The 20012-nt window shown below is 35.9% G+C and overlaps 1 protein-coding gene across 1 annotated transcript in view; it reads right to left on the minus strand.

The window, feature by feature from the left end:
- The window catches only part of ARHGEF3 (Rho guanine nucleotide exchange factor 3), a 114389-nt gene that overhangs the window by 70553 nt on the left and 23824 nt on the right, over positions 1 to 20012 (minus strand). The window contains exon 3 of the mRNA XM_062008750.1: positions 7323 to 7389. Coding sequence (XP_061864734.1) covers positions 7323 to 7389 — 67 coding nt within the window. The remainder of the gene's footprint in view (positions 1 to 7322; positions 7390 to 20012) is intronic.

The raw sequence follows: 20012 nt of genomic DNA on the forward strand, positions 1-20012 counted from the left end.
CTATATAACAGAACATCAGACTTGGCCTAAAAAAATGACAATTGGACCTATCTGCTTTGTCACATGTTGGTTCTAGTTCAGTATTGTTTGCATGTACAAAATAGCTGGCATGTCGGGTTTATAGCATATACAGAATATTTCTACTATAAATAATAAACCACACCCAGAACAAAAATAACATTGTTACAAAGCACTTAAAAAGTCCAGAAAATAAAGCCCCACAATGTTAACAGAGCAACTGCACCAAGTACTTCTCATGAAAATATCTGTTCTGTGGAAAGATGACATGAAATAAGAAATCCTTTCAAATGGGAGATACCATGCTATTTCCACTACCAGAAAAACTCAAAATATGAATTTAATAACTATGCTGTAATTAGCAAAATACCTTCCCTTTACATTACAAATAATGATGGAAACATCTTGGAGATTTAAAGGCCTATGACAGTCTCTTCATTTCAAGAATACATTAGTCAAGTGCTCTATAAACATGCCTCAAAATTCTTGCCCCTGAGAAACATATAATCTAAAGTGTATTTTATATAACTGGCTTGTCATTAACTTGAAAGTAGCCCTGTAAACTAGGTAATTGGATATGTTTAATGGCTATAGGTTTAACTCATAGATGATTTTATAAGAACTGTGAAAGTTTAATAGAACAGCTACTGGATTGGGCTCATGAAAACACTCCTAAGCATTCTCCAGACAGTACAAGCAACAACAGCTCATAAAATGTGCACAAGTTTTTCTACCCGAGTCCCAAACTTCTAGAAACCTGGCTAAGTCTAAAGGACAGCCTACATCATTTTCCCTTAACGCCAGCTCATTTATAATTAATTCACAGCTGCAACTCCAGCACACATTTGTGATCTCTGTAATACTACTACATGCAAAGAACGTTGTGATTCACATAACCCATCAATCCTACACAAGAATACAGACATTTATCACAGACTTAAGAACTACTATATCAACAAATCATGTTCTGCTGAAATTTCAAAACATTCTGACAAGACATAACTAATATCACACATTGTGGATGGAACTTATCATGGTAATTAAACCATGCTGAGTCAGCACATCAGCTTTCAATATCTGCTTAAATTCTTCAAAATTGTCTAACTAGTCACACTGATTTGCTTTTTAAATTCAGTGCATACATTAAGAATACAACAATTCTGATACGTGCTGGAACTGGAGATGGAATTGACTGTTACCCAGTTATGCAAAAGCCACACAATGAATCTCTGATAGTATCTTTATTTGTTTGCCAACATAAACCTCACTGTTCCAAGATAATTTAGTCTTGTGACTAATCAACAATAGTTCCAATGGTTTGTTCAAAAACAAGCCAATAATAAGCTAAATCATTTAAAACTCCGCCCACAGATTAAGCAGGGAGACACCAAAACCATCTATTTTACAAATAAAAGTCAGGGTCCAGGGTGTCTACTTGCTGCAGTTTATAAGCTCTGGTATTCTGAACTACAAATTGTGTATCGTGGAAAGGAATTTTTATTGCCCTCTACATTGCTGCTAACAACAGTCTGAAGCAAAGTTTCCACACTCCCGCAATGCTCCAAAGAAACAACTGCAAAGCTACAGAGAAACTCAACTAACACTAAGCTCCATATTTACAGCATCCATCTTCTAATACATTAAAGCAGAAAGACATATGAAATTACTTTATACCACTTCTACTATCAGAGATCTTCTGGCCCAAGAAAGTCAATGCTGGACAGAGGCACAACAGCATCTCCACAAAGAATAAAAGCAAGCCTGAACAAGGCAATGAACGAGAAAAACTGCTGAGGCAATTAAACTCTGAAACAGAAGAGATTGCAACTAAAATCTATAACTAGTCAAGCATAGGAATAAATCATCTATTAGAAAGGAAAAAGGAATACACAATCTGTACTTTTTCTTTCCAAAAAGAACAGGAGATGAGTTGGGTCAGGGATCAAGCATCCAACTAGCATGTCTTTAACTGCAAGTGGTCAGAAGAAACTGAAACACTCTCAGCAGAAGGAAAAGGGTAAGCATACGGTAGCAGTGCAGGAATGAGAGAGCAGGATTGCCAGCAGGACTCCCCCACCTGGAGGCCTCTTTCCATGACAGGTGAAGGAACTACTTTCTGACTGTTAACTCATAATAGGTATAATTATTCCACTCACAGCTATGCTATCGATTACATGCAAGTATATTAAAATAACAGAAAACCACATGTGCATTTCAATGTATATGATAACTTGTATTTTAAAATCTAATTGATCATACTACAAGATAATAGTATTTAAGCACATTTCATCTAGAGACGTTAATGTGTAATCTTGCTTCAGCAAGTATGAATATAGGCCTGTCTGATCCCACTTCTAACAAGTGCCTGTTACAAGCAACATCATTGCTTAAGCAAACCAGTATCAGTAGACAGACACACTAAGTAAAACCAGTTAGAATCTAGGAGAGGTAAAAAGATGCTTTCTGTGTTAGTATATAATTATATAATTTATGAAATTAATAATCAAGTTAAAGCTAGGAAAAAACTTCTGTCTTGGCAACTTTTATCTTGCTTAGGTTCATGTACCCTGAAGACAATAACTGAAGTCTGCCAGCCTGCAAAAAACAAATATACTATTCTGTAAATACTGTCTGAAAAGTGTGGAATTCTTGCCATTTGGCATGAAAAATACATTTTTCCCCCCAAACACACTTGCAGTAAAACTAGCAAAGAAATCACTTACGCATCTAAAATTGACCTTAAAAATGTGCTAAACATGCTGATGACAGGCTTCTCATAAATTAGACCAGCCTTCCTCACAGGTGACCATGTCTGTGGCTTGGTTACTTAAAATGCTTTTGCAAAACTAAAAAGAAAACAAAGAAGCCTAATTGCAATAAGTCATTGGGCAGAGAGGAACCTCATGAGGTTCAACAAGTGCAGAGTCCTGCATCTGGGAAGGAAAAACTCTATGCACCAGTACAGACTGGGGGGTCAAACTGCATAGCAGCTCTGCAGAGAGAAACCTGGGAGTCCTGATTGATAATGAGCTAACCATGAGTCAGCAATGTGCCCTCGTGGCCAAGAAGGCCAATGGCATTCTGGGATGCATCAAGAAGAGTGTGGCCAGCAGGTCAAGGGAGGTTCTTCTCCCCCTCTACTCTGCCCTGGTGAGGCCTCATCTGGAGTCCTGTGTCCAGTTCTGGGCTCCTCAGCTCAAGAGGGACAGTGAAGTGCTGGAGAGAGTCCAGCACAGGGCCACCAAGATGATCAGGGGAATGGAACATCTTTCATACAAGGAAAGGCTGCAGGAACTGGGGCTGTTTAGTCTGGAGAAGAGGAGACTGAGGGGAAATCTTATTAACATTTATAAATATCTAAAAGGTGGGTGTCAGGAGGTTGGGACATCCCTCTTTTCTATAGTAGCCAGCAGCAGGACAAGGGGTAATGGGATGAAGCTGGAACACAAAAAGTTCCACTTAAATATAAGAAAAAACTGTTTTACTGTGAGGTGAGGGAGCCCTGGCACAGGCTGCCCAGAGGGGTTGTGGAGGCTCCCCTACCATTCTATAATTCTATGATTTGCAGTCTTCAGTCAACTGCACTCCAAACACATGCTACAAACTATTTCAAGTAGAAAATGTTGATGTAGATTTCACTATTTAGTTATTTATAGCATTCAAGTTGTTCAGCCAGATTTTGTATGAAGGGGAAAAAGTAGAGAAACCATCACAATGGTTCAGATGTTTAAAATACACAGGGCAAGTGGGTAATGCTCTTGATGGAACTGTAGAGAGAAATATCAACACAGAGACAAAACCAGCATCCTCTTCAGTTATGCCTACAACTGCATTACTCTTCCTTCATCAGGTAACTGCTTTTCTTTTGATTGGCAATTTCTTCACAGCCATCTGAAGTGTCATATCAACAGTGGGACTACTATGTACCACTACTTTTGCAAACATATCTAAAAACATCATTAAAAAAAAAGACTTTCAGTAACATGAGCTCATCATTCACATAACTGATGTCTAGGAAGCTATCCTGCTGGCATAATCAGAAAGTGCATGATTCTAAGGAGGCATTATAAACAAGCTGAAATCTGAAACTCCTCTAGATAGATTTTTAGTTTTCTTGAATTCAGAACTTCCTTCTAAATAAACCTAATTGTTTTCACTATGGAAAAAATACCACGCAAGTGTGTAACTCAAGTCTGTATTCTAATTAGCAAGCAACTATAGAAGCTTTAATCCTGCCATGGAGCATGCATGACTATATAAATGTTACCCTCATTTTATGGCTGTTTTATTAAGTAAAACTGTTTCCCACCCTACCTGGCAACATAAAACATGACTTCCATATACACTAAGAGCAGTACATTGAACTGCAGTCTCATGTATAAGCACCAACAGTGGTGCTGAAGACAGACTTCTATCTGAAGCAAAGTTTTAAGGGAAGGGTGGAATGGTCATGAGAAGGAGAAAAAGAATGAGAGTTAATGGCAACCAAAAGCGAGAGGAAAAACAGGATTAATAGCAGTATCTCAAGATCTGTGATGTTCTTTTCTTTGTATACATTATTGGCTTGCCTCTGAATTGCCCCATCTCATCAGATATTCATGTCTCTTCTCCTTACCTAGCCCTGGCCAAAAATTGCTGCCCACTCACATGGCATCTTTATCTTCTCACAGTCTGTATTTGTGAAGGCCAAACTGATAAACTTGTAGTGTTTTACAGAATACTCCTGCCTCCACTTTATATTTCCATCTCTCTGCTTCCATACTCACTAGCCATCCTTCATTTCCATACTTTATCCCTCTCCACTCCCTCTTTCACCATTCTGCCTTCCTCATCCTAACTATCCCCCTTCTGAAATTGCAGCTACCCCTTTCCTTCTCCAATCCTGTACCCAGTATCTTAGCTTTATTCCTTTTTTACTTTAAGTACCCTATCCACTACCTAATCTCCTACATTCTGCTTTTCCCATTACACTGTCCCTCCAGTTTGGGGTATTCTTGTCTCCACAGGTTCTTTGTTTCGTCATCTGAAATGACAATTCTCACCACAAATACCATCCCTCTAAAACAGTCTATATGCTGTACTCCAATTACACAAATTCTTCCAAGACCAAAGTAACCTGATGCCTCATGTATATGCAAGAGAAGCATAGAGCAGAGAGATTGCATTGCTTCATAACTTTAAGTCTAAATTTAATTTAAACCAGGATTGATTTATTGATTAGTAAAAAAACCCCAAACAAAATAAACCTCCTTCTCCCCACTGATACATAAACACTGCAGAAAGTTCTGGAAGTAACTGCTGCCATCATCTAAATATGACAGCATTGCAGAAACACATAAATGACATCATCTTGACATGGAAATCCCCATGAAGGAAATTAAATGTGATCTCTAACCACGGGGCTCTGAAGAGCTGCTCAAAAATGGAAAAAAATTCCCTCCTATAAAATAAATTTAAGTAAGAAGAAAAGAGAAGTACAGAGGAGTTTCCTTTGTAAATGTTTGGCATCTGCCCCTTCCTTATCTTACTTAGAGGTTTACATTGCATGTTCAAGGATGCTGTAACACACCCCACCCACTGTATCAGCATGATAGAGACACATTTCAGATCAGTAAGCTGCAAAGTGAGGATAAGGCAGATGAACACAATGTTGCAGTTTCGTGCTTAGCCACTTGTATTTTTTGTGACTGTTGAAATGATCCTGTATTATAGGCTGGAATAGCGTAGTTTAAAAAAAGATAGCTTTGAGTAAGTCAACTCCAGTGTTTTGTTACATTCAAGCATTTTGTTGTACTCAACATGGCATTGCTCCACAGTCAACACAGACTTAGCTTTACTCCTGCTTGAGAAAAGACATTTAAGTTAACCTTTTCTCATTCACCATCTGTATGAAAATCTTCATGACTTCAGGTGTGCTCATTGGGCTTTTCATAACACAATTTTTCCATCCATCCATCAAGAAGCCAATGCTAACACAGTGCAAACATCAACAGAAACTTGTCTCTCTTCTCCAGTGCTCAACTGTCTTGGTTTCAGCATCCAAACAGATGAACTGATACAGGTTCTTCCATTGACATAGCAGCTTATTTCAAACAATTAACTCTAACTGCCAGTTATTAGGCATTCTATGAAATATTACAACTATAGAACTTAACATCTGTGTTAGTAACCCATAAGTTACCTTAAAAATAAGGTGGCAGACAATTACCACAGATCTTTATTTCTACATACAAAGGAAGCAATCTGAAGATCCTTTACTTGCTGCCTTTTTCTTCTAATCCTACCTATTCCTACCTCCTTTCAGATGCTTTACCATATCATGACAAATGCAGACCACTAAACCAGTAAACCTGTCAATGGCATTTATCCTTTCAGTAAAGTATTTAAATAATGTGTTTTGAAAGAAGCTCAGAGAAAACACATTTATATGCTCTCCTAAACACAAAACCAAGCTCTTCAGATTCAGTTTAAGTCTGTTACTCTTACTCCTTTAACCAAAAGTTTACAGTAACATTATGACTTAGGTACAGCTTGCAGTGACAAGTCCTTGTGAACTGTATCCCAGGCTACAGTACTTGTGCACATGGCAGACACACCATTCCGTTTGAATGCCACTAACAACACATTAAGTTTTCCAATAACTCATATGAAAGACCTCACAGATCATGAGGGACAAACTCTCCAAAAGAAATAATCTACATAAAAAGTATATCTCTGAAGTCTGAAGTGGACACAAATAAAAGCTCCTGATACTACCAGCAAATATTATGGTTCTCAGTTTCAATTACATTGCTTTTTCATGTACATTTTCATTGTGGGAAGACACACACTTCCCTATTTCTTTACTCAGCCTACCAAATAGAAATGAAACATAGTCCCTTCTGTCTTTAAATACATGTAATTTTTATGATTCTCCAACTGTACTTCTGCAAAATTCACATATATAAGCTTTCAATAAGTAATTTTACAACTGCCTATATGAGAGTAAAACTTAAACCCTGATATGTATCAATACAGTTTTGCCAGTTTATTTTCAGATATGAAAACACATTCTTTTAAAATCACATTGTATGTTAAAACACATGAAATTATCTCACTTGCCCCTCATAATAAGGTAACAAAAGCTTTTTTTAATTATTTTTAGAAAGCTTTGTAGGAGGTCACAAAATTAAAAGTTCAAGTATGTAATTGTTTTGCCATGATTTTAGTCCTTGCAGATCATGGTTTAACTACAAAGTTACACTACAACAGAATGAAGCAACAGGAAATGTTATAGAGTATGAACAGAACAATACCAAACTTACCCCTCTGAAATTCCAGCCCTTGGTAGAAGGAAACAGGGAAAAATTGTTCTGCTGCTGTTGTTTTGGCCTGCAAGATGAGATAAAGTATTTACATTTTCAGCTGGCACATGTTGTACAGCAATAACAGAATGACAATAGAAGGAGAGAAGAAAAACCAAAGTTTCAGGAACTAAGACACCTTAGATTTCCTTGGCTGTAGTTCTGACAGGTTTCTCTCTTCAGTTGAGTTAAATATTTTAATTCAGATTGAGAGCTAAGGGACATGGCAGCCTTACAAGCCTTCAGAGACTCACTGACTTAATGTCTGACAGCTTATTATTCTTGATTTTCAACAAGCAGAGACAACCCTGACCTGAACAGTATGGGTCTATGAAGCTTCAATTATGTCATGTGATGAAGACAGTGCAATCTGCCAGCTGTACTAGATGGGCACACTAAAGGGCCTTTAATCCTAACAGTGAAGCTAGGAGAAGCATGAATGTACAGCAAGCCAGCCATACCTTTGTGTGACGCTAAAAACTACACGCTGACTTCTGTTTTTACTCTTTCCAATATCTTTCTCCTACTCTATAATTATCGCTGTACAATTACTTCTGAAAAGTAACCATAACATTCTCCACTTTGCTCTTAATGAGTGCTTTTCACCAGGAAGGTCTTAAATTACTTTACAAAGGTAGGCAAACATTGCTGAGATTTTACACATGAAGTCAGATCAAAGCTTGATTGACCTGTTGAAGCTGACCAAACCACAAATAGTTTGGCAGCAGGACCTAAGTGCTGAGCACATTGCAACTCCAAGCATGCAATTATACAGATTACAGAAGTGATCACAAATAACAACAGGAATACAAGAACTTGGTTAAAAAAAAAAACAAATGAAATGGCTGCCTGTCAAACCTTGCCATCCAACAACAGGACAGATGTTTTGCAGTTAAAACACTGGACTAATGTGTAAGACCTTGGAGTTGTTTGTGCTGCTTATAGTTCCTGAAGGACTCCAACACACTGTGTCACAGTTTCTCTTCTGTAGTGTCAGGATAGGAATAGTTCTCTCTGTCCTTTTTCTGTCTTCTCTATTTTCACATAAAACATGTTATGTATGGACATTTTTCTTTATTATACCCATTAAAACACATCATAGAGCTGTGACCAAATAGACAGTTTTAGATGCCAACAAAATGCAAATAATCAAGTATATATATTTTTTTAACATCAAAAGTTGAGATGTAAATCTTCTCACCTTTTCACTCTCTTAGCCAGCTAACCAGAAAAAAAATATCACCATATGAAACATGCTGATAAAGTCATTAAAAAGCACAAGGCAGAATATGTGACAGGCTTGAGAATTAAAAATTATCCCACTAATAAATCCTCCTACTACAGCTTTCCAAGTTAAAATATTATGAAACTGAATTTCTAATCTAAAAGTCTTACTGGCACTGGAACTGCATTATGAAAAGTTAACAATGTGATTAACAAGTTACACAAATTATCACTTGTCCTGTTTTGCATCCTTTTTATTCACAGGTGATCTCACCCTAGAACCAGTCAGATTTACCAAAAAGTAGTGTAAGCTTTCTATAAAGTTGTGCTCCTTAATCATTTTTTTTAAATCTCAGGTTTAAACTTATATTTTCACTTTTTTTTTCTTTGCTCTTTTAATGCTCTTCATGCATTTATTCTCCCAGTTTAGGAACCACATCAGTTCTACTTTAATTCAGTTGAATATAAGGAAACAAAAGACATTTCAACTTTAATACAGCAGAATTTATGACCATTTAGACAACAGCTAAGAGGGAAAGAAAACATCATAACAAATTCTCTCTCTGCACAACCATTCTGTAACAAGAACCAAGAGCTCTGCAATAAGTAGTAAGGCTGTTGTATCATTCGTTTACACTCAACTGAAGACCATCTACTAAGAATACTGATGACTAACCGTTTGTTATCATCAATCTAACTTTCCCACTCACTGAAAGCATCCCTGACTACACAACAACAGGCAGTCTTTATAGAGAGTAGACAATATTACATCTATGTTTTTCTAGTTTTCACAATAGGTATCCTCCTTCCTTATCTTACCATCAAGAACTTTAATTTATTATCGGTGAGAATTAACCTCTTTATTATTCACAACGGTATGCTAACTCCTTTCTTTTTAATACTATTTTAGTGTTATTGAAGACCCTTAATTGCAGAAGCCTAACAAAACAAGCCATTTTTACCAAAAGGAGTTAGTAAAAGAAGGTAATGAAACACACCAAAATCACTGTATGTTCCTCCATGACTTACTGGTCTGATCTGGAGTGTAATAAAACTCTTCAAAAATTGATTTTTCACCCAATGTGTGCAGCACTTTTGTAGATCATCAGAAATCAGGCTGAAGTATTATATCCATTTACCACCCTATGGGATATCTTAAGTAGTTTCTTCAAAAACTTTCACTTGTATGTATCTGGCCTGGGTATTACTTCCCTATTTTCTGTTCTATCTGGACTATTCAAAGTTTACATCTCAAATACAGTCATTACAACATCTCTCATTTACTATTACAAGCAACCAGTTTGTATAGTCCATTTTAAACTTACCATGAAAGATTGTTGTAGAAATCTCTATTCCCATACTAGTCCCATAACTAGAAACAATCCAGACTAAACATATTGATATTTTTTTATTACTTCTATTCTGATCCAGCATTTTTCAGCTGAACACACTCTTAAATCAAACTTAAGAAAAATATTCTGGTTCTCAACTTCACCTCAAATAAGTATAATTCTACCAAAAAAAGAGACTTCATTTACAGCTTTCAGTTTGGTCCTTCACTATCTTAGAGTTACTCTTGGTCTTCCCAACTGTCAACATCAGTAAGAACTGTACTGAAAAATAATTCAAAAAACATAGAATGGTAGGGGTTGGAAGGGACCTTTAGAGATCACCTAGTCCACTCCCCCTGCCAAAGAAGATCCACCTAGATATTGTTGACAATAAGAGAAAGAGTTAGAAGTCATAAAATAATGCTTTTATTCTTAAGATGTGCAGAGTTTTCTGTTTAGGTTCCTTCACACACATACAGAGAATAAATATTTTAAAAATGGCTATTAGACAAAGATATCATTATTGAAATCTTTATTTAGACCAATATTTAGACAACAAATTCACATTTATTCCAGAATAAATCTGTGGAGTATTTTTGTACAATCTTTACTGTGGTGTAGGTAAGTATATATAGTATGACAAATAATAAGTACAACACACACTGAATGTTTTAAAGTTCTATTACATGTAAAAAAGTGTTATTTGTCTTGAAGGACGTTGAGATGAATGAACGATTTCTGGCAGTTTATATTAGGCTCACGTATCTTTTACATCTTTATTTGATCCTGCCGCCTCTCTGCATGTAGAATCACAGACTACAACAGTATCTTTTTTTTAGATATGAAAACTCAAGCTGTGGGTTTTGTTTAAAATACTCAGTTGCTTCATCAGTTTGAAGATAAAAGTCCATTTCCCAAATCTACATGAATACTCACTCAGATAATAAAAGGAAAGCTCGAATCACTTAGAGACAAGCTGTGCTAAGTAAAAATTCCTTTCAATCTGCAAAAATAAAGGTTGTAACTACAGCTGTGAATATTTTATGAAGATACTGTTAAATAATAAATAGTACTTACTGTTCAGAACTGTTCTTTGCAATGTCATCTGCTCAACCTATCAAAAGTGTAGACTAATATACTGTTCATAAAAGCACTTTTATTTTAACACAGTTGTCTGAGATATCTGATACTACACTACAGCACAAAAAAATGTCCAAGTGGTTTACCTTGTGAAGCCTGTGAACACCATTTTAGCTGAGACAATTCTCTTAGATGCTTTAAATTACAGATAATAGTAAGTCAGAGTACCTTTGGTATTGATTTTGAAAGCAGAAAAACAACCCCATGGTCTGACCTACTTAATAAAATACACTGTGTCCTCCACTTGAAATTCCAATTATTATCTTCTTTACTAGGCCTGTGTGATTTTCTTCTTAAAACCAAAGCATATCAAAGATTGTGTGTATGTTTGATTTCCCAAGGTACAATCCTTCCCCTGAGCCTAATATGTAAATACAAGAAGAGGGAGTAAGGCCACTGAAGAACAAAACTAAACACTTAATACCTCACAAGAAACAAAAATATCTGCCAAGAAAAAGAGAGGTGACTGATTTTTACTAACTAGGGCTTACTTCTTGAATACTAACATAATCTTTTATTATCAGGAACTGTGTCATAAACGTATTATGAAAGAAAAACAGCCCTTGTGAATCTGTAGATACACAGATGAAAGCCTGCACCACTGAAGCAGGTACATGTACCAGTGAGCTGTCCCACACCTACTCTTTTCCCACACTTTTTTCATAACATGTATATTTATACTATGAATCAATACACAGCACTGTAAAATATCCCATTGCTAATAAAACCCAATGAAGCTACTAAGTGCATTTTTTCATTTCTGCATTTGATGATTTGCCTGTAAAAATTAGTACTAATTTTACAAAAGAGGGAAAAAAAATCTCAAGATCAAGTAAGTTCCACATTTTCATGTAAAAATCAGATATTCCTAATGATGTAACATTTTATCTTCTGAAGAAATACAGGCTTGATTTAAAACTTGAAACATTATTTATTTCTTCACCTGTAACTAATGTCCAATATAAACCACTATAAAAGCATCCCCCTTGATATATATGAACTCTGTTCACCACAAACAGAAAGCCCTGGCTACTAGCCAACAGGAGGATGCAGCCTCTTCTGCTTTATGACAAAGGTATAGCTGCATTAGTGCTGGGGAGGATGATATCACTTTTTCATAAATATTGTAAAAGCTAATATTAGAAAGATTATTCCCTGGCTCACTTGAAATGTGCTGACTAAAATTATTCCTATAGCATTTCAACAATAACAGGAAGAAGAAATGCCATTATTATATTTGTTCATTTTTAAGTCATTACCTCATCACACTGCTGTATCAGACATACATGGTGAATTCTTTACAAGGACATCAACACTTCATTAAAATAAATCCTTGCTCATCTCGACCCTACAGTCAGGCATCCACATCAGAGCCTCTGGTCCAGGAGGGGGAAAAAATTAGGAAAAAAAAAGACACCTGACGTTAATGTTTAAACGGTCCTCATCATGAGATCACTAGAAAAAACAAGTCTCCAGGCAAAACCCTCTTAATATTCATGCTCAAGGAAAGATAATAAGTCTATTCCATTTTGTTTTCAAAATAGAAGTGATCTGCCATTGAGAATCTAAGACTGGGAAATCCACTTAGTTTAGCAAGATTAGATACTTACTGGTTAGAAACAAAAATGTTCACCCATACAAGAGATTTCTCAGCAGTTTGTGAAATCCAATCAAACAGCACTTTTCACTTAGCAGCAGAGAAGCTACTAACATACTCAAAATGTTCATTCAAGTGCCATCACACCATGTTCTTGGTAAAGGAAATGGGTGGTTTCTGAAAATTCTTTTTGTTTGGACTCGTGTCATCTGGCTGTCCAGAAGGTAAACATGAACTTCTGCAAAGCTGTGGTTCATTTAGCAAGATCAGAAGGACTGGAAAAGATGGCAATGTTGTTTTTAAAAGGTAACATTTGAGGGCAAATCAATCCAATAAAAGATTGTAAAACTTCACTGCTCTTTCCTTATCCTTTTACCTTTTTCTGCGTTATAGCTGCTTTTCAACTGAAAAGGAAAAAACAATGTAGATTTGTAACAAAAAAGTCAAATAGAATCATTATATCATTAAGCCTATAGGCAATTTAGAAGCCTCTGTGTTGAAAAGTGAAACACTTTTAAAGAATGTTGTATGATACTTCTCATACCTTGCTATCTAGGATATAGCATTAAGCCAGTTGGTCAAGGAAGGAAAGCTGCTTTTGGTCAATGCAATCAGTTATAGAACACTGTAACTTTTACAATACTGTTTCATTGAGAAAGATTATTCTTGCATGATGAAGTGTTTTAAACTGAGCAACCAGAACCACTCCTGTAATTTTTATGCAGACACAGCAGAACATCTTATCTTGAGATTTTAACAGGCCTGTCACCACTGAAGCTAAAACTAAACTTCTCCAAGTGTATGCAATGGTGCCTGACTTAACTTTGGTGTGCAGTAACTGCTCCTCTAAAAAATGTAAAATTATACCACATAATTTTGTGTGCATGTTAGTTTTTCCCTCTGCTATGCCTATAGGATTACAAGTTATCACAGCAAATTCCATTGTCACATTGAGTTGAAGAACCTGGACATAAAAACCTTACAAAGGTTAAATTCAGCAGCATAGGACACTGCTCAGGATAGAAGCCAAATATTTTACTATGGCACAACTAAAACATAGGCAACATAACTTCTCCCACATTGTAAGCATTGTCAGTTAAATAAAGAAGAGAATATTAAGAAGAGAAAAAAAAGTCAGGAATTCATCAATTTATTGACTACAAAACCTGTCCTGGAAATGAGTTTCAGTTGTACCAGGTTTGAGGGGAAACCTTCAACTTTTTAAAACAACCTTTCCCTGTTTCTAGAGCTTTTTATTTAGAAATTTCAAGTACTGTGACTTTGGATTTATTTTGTTTACCTTTTGGATGCTGTTTTAAATGAAATATCCTTTTTTTTCTTGTAGGGGAACATGAAACTTTAGAGAGAATATTTCCCAAGATGAATAGATACAATAAACACAACTATGCTTAACAAAATATTTCAGATACTCACAGCTGAAACATCTGTAGACTAACAAATATGTTTTTGTAGTTATGTACCCAGTTCTAACAAGTTGACAGTGTATTTAACTTTTTAACTCAGTTACACTATGTGCACCAATATGAACAAGAGGACCTGAATCAAAGTTTAAAACAATTTATGATAAACATGTACAAATCAAGAATCAAACTATGTAACTTTTAGATTTACATTTTCACTTGTAAGACTTTCACTTGCACAATTAGCAGATTGTACACTGCAGGAATCCAAATAAAACACAAACAGTTCTTTCATCTCCATTTCATCTTCATTTCCACCTGCACAGTAATTGCTATTAAGTTGCATGAGTAACTGTAACAGCAAATATCAGCCTCTTGGGCTTAGAAAAATTTTTCCTCTTCAAATTTTACAAAGTGAACTTCACAACCTTCTTATTCAGCTTTAATATATTTTATTATATCTTGAAAAGAATCATCAGCGTCCTATTAATATTGATTACTTCATGGTTTTCCTTTTTTGATATAACTTATGTCTTGTGGCTATAAATCCCCCTGAGCTCCATAAGCATTTTGTCTTACTTCATGACAGTAAAGCTACCATATCAAGCCCTGAAATGCATTCAAGTTTAAAAGTTTACTCATATTATAAACACTAGACTGGCTTCCTCTTTGTTCTGAATCAAAGTGAAATAAATACAAACAAGGCAACTACATACACAAAGGCCAGTTTACCCATACAAGCAGAGCTAGATTTAATAACAAACACTTTCAGTAAACACTGTATAATCTAATAACAGGATACTGTTTAATAAAAACACTGACAAATTGATTTCTGCAAAAACCAGGAGAGTTTTTGAAGGCAATTTAAAAATACACGCTGACGTCAACAAATACTAGCCTCCACCTCGTGACTTGTGTGATCTTGATCTTCATTGCACAGTGAGGTCAGAAGGCTATCAACATAGTTTTATCTTCAAGAATTGTGCAAACTCATTTAAATAACAGATAATATTGCTAATAAAAGCCAAGTTGTAATTCTGAGTGGAAGATTTTGTACTACATTTTTGGCCTTGGAAATTTCTTTATGACATGGAACATTTTAAGTTGGTGGCAAATTTTACAACTGTTTCTAAACGCTCTTCATTGGTCTGAGGGACTTCAGCAATATTCAAATACTCTGAAATGAGTATCTGGATTTTTATGTAGTAGAATGACTTCCTACTAAGTAAGGAAAAAACCCACACTTTCAATATTTCCACCATTTCTGAAGGGTTATTTAACCTGAGATGCAAAGCAAAATGTTTTCAGTTGTTAGTAGTTCTTCGCAGCTGGGTTCCTGTGGGAACATTTTCTGCATCAGTGTTGCCATAGTAATTACTATAGAAACCCCTGAATGCCATGGAGTAAAACCTATTGAAATTATCATTCCATTGAAACTCCATTCAAAATACTAACTCAGGACAGAAAATGTTCACCTACCTCTACTTCTGCCAGCAGCAGGTTATAGTTTCTAGTCTCTTGAATACACCTACTATATTACAGCAATTCAGCCAAAGACCATTTTATAAAAGCATACAGAAAATTTTGATAAAATAATGTTATCTATGTACAGAATCCTACAATTTAAAAACCAACATGATACCACTGATCACTCTGAAAATCTGTAGTTGTCATTTTGTCCCAGGTTAAAGTGCATTCATTAAAAGGTGCATTTATGGGTAGGAGAGATTTGGAGCCCCATTTTTTTCAGAAACACATACATTTATAAACTATCATGTACTTCTATGGATGAGTGCAAATAATTAATTTAATGTATTACCAATACTGCTAAGATCACACTGCTGTACCTTCCTTTTGAAAAACCATGAAACAAAAATCCATTTATTTCTGCTATGTGTTTGTGTCATACATACCAAAACTTTCCTAACCAAACACACTTGAAAAAATAAGCTAATACAGAACTGGCATTACCTACTGAACAGATTTTGCAGAACGTTCTATGAAATAAACACAGCTGTACATGAAGCATCAAAGTTTTTCTGCAGTTATCTATGAAACCGTAAGGAATTATGTAGTTTGCTCCAGTAACTCCTATCAGAAAAATCTTTAACATAAGTTTACCAGAGATTATTTGCTTTCAAAGAAATAAACATTTTGGGGCTATTTCCTCTTAATACATATTGACATCTACTCGTCATGTAAGCCAGGATATTCACAGCTTATGTTTCCTCTGAAACTTTTTATCATGCCATGCCTTTAGGTTAAAGCATGCTTATCTTTGTTCTTACTCTTGTTGATTGCTAATGTATTTGAGTTTCAAAGAGGTCTATTAATTAGGTTTAGGAAGCAGACACACACTGCAGTATTTCATTTAAAAAACTGAAAAGCTTTCTAGTTACAAAAACATGACAACAGGCTTTTTCAGTCTGACTGAGAAAGCACCAGAACACCAGACTTACTACAGCAGCTGAAGCAAGAGATAAACTGCAATCAAACAGATGTTGATTTGATCAATCAGGTATTTCTGCTTTTGTCATTCATACCAGAACTAGCCATCAGAGTGACTGGAATATAAGGTAAAGAGGCATGCTTCTTTTGAAACAGATTTCTGAAGACTAGCTGTTGGATTTTAGCCAATCGCTTGTACCATATCTCTCGATTAATAAATTAGCATCTTGCTTTTGGTACAATCCTTTTCATTTCCAAATGCTCTATGATTCTATGAAAAACTGATATGAAAAGAGTTCGCTTCATCCAATACTCTCCCTGATTCCAACTAAAGTGGAGTCTTTTGCATTAAACACATTAACAATTTAACAATGCTGCAAAAATCATTGACAGTATTATTTGTCTAATTGCCCTGCAGGCAAATCTCCAAACTGGTAGGCAACAATGGGATGAGTCAATCCCCTGGGAAGAACTCAAGTACGTTCAATAACTCAAGTTCAATATTTTAAGTCTGAAGCTGCAGTATAGCCTCTTGGTCAAGGGTAAAGATCAATGATAAGAAGCTGATTTCTCCTTCCTAAGAAAGTAAAGTGGCAGCAGAATTAAGTGAAGCAGCAGCCACTACCTACGCATGGAATGTGACCTCATCTCAACCAGAATGTAAAGAACAGAGATACAGCACTGAGCACCCATGATAACAGCAAATGCACTATCTTGTTGCAAGCACACATGACCTCTTAGTCCCATATACTCTCTGCAACAGCCTCTGCAAGAGCCAAAGCTGATGAAGATTGGTTTCCTGTGGAAACAGGCCCTGTGTTTCATCCCACACCTCAACACAGTGTCTTTCATTGCCTCCATGACACTCTTACCGTGAAAAGGCTGTGGTTAGTTCAGAGCAACGCATCTGCTAGTAGGCTCCTGCCAAAAGACTAAAATGGCTACACTGGCAGCTGTCCTTATAACGGTGGTACAACTGGGGTCTCTCACCTCCACTCATGAAAAATTATATTAAAACTTGAGTTTATTGGCCCTGATACATTTTCTACCTTTTTGAAAGATGAAACTGGGCAATGGGTTGAAAAGTTACTGGCAAGAGACAGTCAGAACAGTCATACGCCATTTCCTGAGGAAACCAGGCTTTCTTTAAACCACACACATACATCTTTCTGCAAATCTGACTTTTCTAGGTACCATGAAAAGCAAAGTAAATGGTTTCATAACTTCCAGCTCCCACTTCCCTTTATGTCCTATTGAGAAAAAGTTATGGGGCTTATCTGCTTGCTGTTTCTAAACTCAAAATGTGTAATAACTTTTTTCTTCAAGTAAATCCGTGAAAAGGAGAAAAATGTCTGTTCTTTATCACAACCAATCAACCTCCCATTGCACTGTGAAAAGAAAAGAAACTACAGTATTTTTAAGCTGTCTTGAAATGGAAACTTGATCAAAATAGTTACATCTTTGCTCTAGTAGCATGCAGAGTTGCAATACACTTTTAACAAATGAGTTCTACTGTGAGCAACAGCTTCAGAAAAAAATGTCTTATAATGCATTCAATATTTAACTTATTGCTGCAATTATATTAAGGCATTCAATTACCAGATAAGACATTTATTGTGAGTGTGTTTTGGTATCATGAGTGTAAGTCTTTGCACAGCAGATTATATCATCTAATAAACAATAATAAAAAGTGGGTGTTAGGACATCTTTAAACAGTTTCACACAAAAACCTTTCTATTCTTACAAAAAAATCTCAAAGTGGGTGAGTCACTGTGTAAAGAATTTCAATTTCTAGATAACTGACTTTCAAATAAATACAGGTATGCTGAATAACCGAGCTTGTTTTCCTACACAAGTTAGAGGTGTCAATCAAGGAAATTCATGTGTTTTGCTAAAATATTCAGTTTATTACGTCTGTAAGAAAGCAAGACAACAGGCATCCATGCTGATCTCAAATTCTGTTCTGTAGCACTGTTTTTTTTTACCTGAGTAATTCCTAAATTGTTAGATTAGGTTGAGAAAGACAGCTAGCAGTTTCCTCAAGTGAAACACTGCTGATGATTTCATCAGACTATAAACTATCCTCATCCCAGCAGATGGAAAATTCTAAATCAACTGTGATCTAATGATGGATGAGAGTTTCTGGGACTATCAATAGCTTGACAAAAGAGACGGTCACAGATTCCTTCCTGGGCAAAAAAAATGCTACTTGGATCACTGATTAAAACAGGTTCTTGAGTTCAAATACATGATGAAGTTATGCCCAAGATCTTTGATGGAACTTAACACAAAACCATTTTCTTTAAATAAGGACACCAGAGATTAAAAATACAAACCAGGATTTTGCCCCTTCTAGTGTCCCGTATCCATCTTCCTACCTGCCCTTTGTGACAATTATGTGCTCGTGTCATTACAAGTCAGTTGCAGAAAAGCTTGAGGTGGAAGCATAGGAGAAAAGTATGATCACATCCTGTCTGTGTCATTTATTAAGAAAACAAATAGAATGAACATTCATGTACAGCGGTCCTCAGAGAAGCAGGAGCAGCTGTTTCAGTTGCATGAAGCTGCCACATTAATAGAGGACTGTAAGAAGTTACTACTTTGTTTATGACTGTAAGGTTACCGCATACAATTTTTGCAAACTGTAGTGTGTAAAGTGAGGGGATATCTCACAGCTGTCATGTGGTAAACAGACTATTTAGGAGCTATAAAACAGACCTTATCAGGCTGACAGGAGAAAACTATGCAAAGCACACACATAGACCCAAAGGACATCCCTGGTCAAAAAAACTCCAGTCACACATGCACAATATACCCAATATATACACAATACAAGCAAAACCATACAGAAACAACCTTCAAAGACAAAAAGAAGAAATGGTTCAGCTGCTAGAAGAATTTACCTTATCAATATCTTAATATGACAATACCTCGTTTTATGGTAGTTTTTTAGTATCTATATGAAGTCCTGAAAACCATAGGACACACACCAACAAATGAGAGAAGTTTGGCAAGGCCTTAAGTGGAATGAAAGCATTACACTTTTTTTTTTTTAATTATTTAAATCCCTTATGTAGTCACCTGCAGTCCCCCAGAAAAAACCAAACCATCTATTCAGACACTGTTGGCAAACACAGCCCTCTGCTGTACAGAACCTAAAACCAGCAACGCAGTTTCCTTCCTGCAGCCTGCTCAACAATCTGCCTGAAAATTACTGTGTACTCTCATTTACATACAAAATCCTGATGGCAAGCAGTAGCAAAAAGAAGTTTTATTTCCTCACAACACAGCAAATGAAAAGATGTTGAAAGGACAAGTACTAAGCAGCCTATCCATTGTAATACATAGGAGAACCTTTCCTTTAAATTCTCCTCTCCCTGTCTTGAATATTTTTTAATCAAGCTTTAAGTGGTGAATGCAAAGGCTTTATAGATATAGATACAGATATAAAACATTTTCCAAATACTAATCAGAATAAGGATAAATTCAC

The sequence above is a fragment of the Colius striatus genome, chromosome 15 (assembly GCF_028858725.1).
Source record: "Colius striatus isolate bColStr4 chromosome 15, bColStr4.1.hap1, whole genome shotgun sequence".
Taxonomy (NCBI): domain Eukaryota; kingdom Metazoa; phylum Chordata; class Aves; order Coliiformes; family Coliidae; genus Colius; species Colius striatus.